At 38.3% G+C, this 4,222-nt stretch overlaps 1 protein-coding gene across 1 annotated transcript; it reads right to left on the bottom strand.

Annotated features, from left to right (window-relative positions):
- Nucleotides 1-253: 253 nt before the first annotated feature.
- LOC116214136 lies at nucleotides 254-1,108 on the bottom strand. The gene has a single exon (XM_031549455.1). It carries the CDS (start codon nucleotides 929-931, stop codon nucleotides 539-541), a length of 393 nt encoding a protein of 130 aa, XP_031405315.1. The 5' UTR covers nucleotides 932-1,108; the 3' UTR covers nucleotides 254-538.
- Nucleotides 1,109-4,222: the final 3,114 nt, after the last annotated feature.

The raw sequence follows: 4,222 nt of genomic DNA on the forward strand, positions 1-4,222 counted from the left end.
TGAGATGTGAAGTTATCAGATCAAAAAACCAACCTTAAGAACCGATATATGAAAACTCGACGAATAACAACTAATATAAGATCAATTTTCATCCACTCAACATGATCTACGAGCCTAGACCCGCTAATACATCTCTACAACTCCATTGCCAAGAATCTGAAATTTGACGCCGGAGTTCAGCAGTTTCTCACTTGAAAACCCGGTCCACCACGGACAACACACGACACATTGTTATCACATTCGGGCAGCCGTCTCAAATTAAAGATACGCCAATCCAACATCGAGATACCGGCAATAAATCATCAAGAAAATCAAAAGATATTGTCGGAGGTAGCAACAAAATCTACTCACGGATGAAGAAAAAGAGAACATCTTCAGTTCAGCGATTACAGCAACGCAAGAAAGGATCTTGGCATTCACTATAGGCAGGCAGGCAAAGGAGGCATGGTTAGGACACATCTCCACAGCATCCGAGACTCAGAAAGAGATAGCAAATCTAGCTAATAACAGTAAATCATTATGGATTACTCGGTGTCGGTCACTCGCGATTCTTGAGGCGGTCGAGGCGCTGGTTGAGCTGCTCGAGCCGGACGACGAGGTGAGTGACGGAGTAGAGGAGCCAGTAGAAGAGGAGGGCGGCGAGGATGAGGAGGGCGTTGCGCTGGCTCTTCATGATGGACTTCTGGTGGCGGAGGTGCTCGGAGGGGGTGCAGGAGTCGCCGTCGCACTTGGGGCGGGTCTCGTACTTCCAGTAGATGTCCATGAGGAGGAAGAGGCAGAAGGGGACGACGGAGAGGAAGGGCTTCAGAAGGTTGCGGGTGACGGCGACGAGGCCCTTGCGTAGGCCGTCGAGGCCCGGGAGGGTGAGGAGGAGGACCATGATGGCCTCCGCGCCGGCGGCATAGCCGAGAACAACCCACTCGAGCGCCATTTTTCCTTGATGATTTTCAGATTCAGACGGGTTAAAGGAAGGATCGATCTGCAACGGCAAATAGCAAATCGGATTGGAAGCAAGCGGTGACTGATTTGGCGTGAGGACTTAACTTAAGAGGACAATTTCTTCGAGGCGAAGGCTTCAAGGCAGACGGAATTTCTAACGGTCAGTGACACCGTCCAATGGGGATCCAATGGTGGAACTGGAGAAGGAAAAATATGTACTGAATAAATAAGGAAAAAGTAAAAAAGATATCCCTTTTGATATGGGATCCTGATAAATCGCAAATTGTGTTTTTGTTAGGAATATAATGCCCCATTTGGATTCAGAGTTAATTGATTTTAACTTTAACTTTAACTTTAATTCAACACACTACACAACAAAAATACACATTTTCCAATTCAAAAATTTTAACTTTAACTTTAACTCAACACACTACACAACAAAAACACACATTTTCCAAGTCAAATTTATAATCGCATCTCATTTGTTATTTTCCACAATCAAAATTAAAATCAAAATCAAAATAACTTTAATTCTGAATCTAAACGGCCCCTTAGTCTCTGTTAGACATAGATTACGACATTAATTTTTTTCATTTTCAGTCCTCAATGTTTAGCTTTTTAATCATTTTAGTTATAAATTTTTTTTCTTTTATCATTTATACCCTCAACTTTTTATTTTATCTCATTTTAGTCCTACAAAAAAAATCGAAAAGGAAGGCACTGAGTTCGCCGATACCCATGCAGGATGCCAGAGACCTCGGTCGGCTGCCCCGACCCCTCCTTTCCTTTCGATTTTCTTTATAGGACTAAAATGAAATAAAAAAAAGTTTAGGATATGAATGATAAAAGAAAAAGCTTTAGAACTAAAATGATTAAAAGGCTAAAGATTGAGGACTAAAAATGAAAAAAAATTAACTTCGAAACCCCCAATGTCTAACGGAGTATACCATAGGGGGGCTAATTTTCCCTAACAAAAATACATGGTGCAATATGTCCCGATCCCAAATTATAATGGGGTTTTTGTACTTTTCCTAATAAATAACAACCAATCAAAATGTTTATAAATAAAAATCGATTAGCAATGCGGGATCAATTTTTTACTTTTAGGCATTCCAATCGGGCGTTACTCATTGAATATTTACTTATTGAAGATGGTGTGTGAAAGCAACAGGTCTCCCTTCTTATTTTTTATAGTTTTATTACTTTTTAATTTTAGAGATTCTAAAGAAAAACTTTATTTGAAAAAGAGGAAAAATAAAAAATCCAAGTGAAGGAGAGAGATGGCATACCGAGATCTCGCCTCCTCTCTCTATTGAGAGAGAGAGAGAGGTGGGATTATGAGCGTTAGTAGCTTGTCATCGGACACTATCGCCCAAGCAAGACTATCGGCTACCTCGCCTTGGTCGGCGGTGGTCAACAACAAGCCACCGCCACCCTCATTTTTCCTCATTTAACAAATTAAAAGAGAGAGGGAAGGAAGATGTAGACAGTGGTGGCTACCAACGCCGAGGTATACTCATCTTGAACTTGATCTTCGCTTTTTCTTTATGTTCAATGAGAGAGGAAAAAGATATGGGCTATCAAAAAATTTAATATCATCAATGAAATCATGGTAATTCTTAAATTATTATTATATACTGTAAAATAAACTCTCGAATCATGAATTTAAAAAAATATATCAAATCATATGAGTTTTCAAAACAATCTTAGGGGAAAAAAACGGTGTATGGTTTCAAAACTTTGTTAAAATGAATTCTCTGATATTATAATTTGTCTTTCTTGATTGTCAAATCCAGATATTCAAATGGATTAAGATGCATCATTACCTAGGCCTTTCTCCGACTCACTTGGCTTTGTTTGGTTTTCAAGTAAACAATTTAACTCTACCCAACTTAACTTTATTTTTTACTAAATTCAACCGTTTTGTCTTTTTTTTCTATTTAATAATAATTTTTCACTCATGCTTTTTTTCTAACCATTTTTATAATCAATTTTTTAATAATAAATTTCTCGTTCACTTTCACATCTCCATATACATACATATATATCTATTCTCACCATCCATATGTCCATCAGTAATTGCAATCATTATACAAAATTTAGTTAAGTTGGATCATGATCCGACTCGAAAATCAAATTAAAATCTATTGCTTTCAGAAATCTTTTTTCATAGCCAGATGAACAGTTATTAATTATGCTCTCAATTTCTTTGTTGCAGACAAAGGTGATGTACGGTGTGATGCTTCTCAACTTATTTGAACATCTGTATTTACGGTTATAAATTAAAAAAAAGACAATTAATATTGGAGAATCCCAATTTAGCAAAGTTTTGAAACCATATGCTTTGTTTTGCAAATTACAACTCACCGGAGGAACCCAAGCCTTCGTTGACGTCGACTTGGGTCGACGGAGGTATCCTGAGCCTCCAACAACCTCCCTTGACGAGGAGGCCATCAGCGGGAGAGTTCTCTTCTCTCTAGTGAGAAGTAACGGAATGGAACATGGCAACAGTGCGATTAAGGTGCGGTTAATGTGAAAACCATAATTGCACCGCGACAAAAAATCGCACACTGCAACAAAACCCCACCGGTGGCGATGTTGAAAAATGCTAACCATATCTGCACCGGCATCGGGAGATTTAATTTGAGAGAAATTAAATTTGTCCTAAATAATACATAAAATCAAATAAAATAGTAACTAATCCATATTTAATTACATAAAAAAGAAATGTAAATGATGGTGCGATATATCATTTATGGGCTTGGGCTACGGGTTGAAGTTATGGGCTAAGTAACTGAGAGAGCAATAATGGGCTTATATTAATATACAAATAAATAAAAAGTTGTCTGTGTTTTATCCCTTTTTTTTTGTAAAAATCATAATTGCATCGCATCGCGACGGTTTTCAAAATTAAACACCATAAGCACACCATAACTATTTAGTGTGATTATGTGGTGCAACAAATGGTGCGGTTATCTGAGAATGTGGACTTTTAGAGTTAACTCCATTTCTTCTATTCCCTCTCATTGAACAGAGTGGGGCTCCCCGCCGAAGGCCTTCCCCAAAGGAAGGCCGTTGGAGGTATTGCAAGCCCCTGGCGACCTCACATTGGGGAGGCCGCAAGCGAGGGAGCCCTAGAGGGAGCTTTGCCCCTGGTTCTTTCTTTTCCCTTTCTCACTTATAAAAAGATTAAAAAAGATTAAAAACTTTGAAAAAGAAAAAAGGAATAACTTATTTGATAGTAAAATTATTTAGACAGTTAACAAAGTTATGATTGTAAGGA

The sequence above is a fragment of the Punica granatum genome, chromosome 7 (genome assembly GCF_007655135.1).
Source record: "Punica granatum isolate Tunisia-2019 chromosome 7, ASM765513v2, whole genome shotgun sequence".
Lineage (NCBI taxonomy): Eukaryota > Viridiplantae > Streptophyta > Magnoliopsida > Myrtales > Lythraceae > Punica > Punica granatum.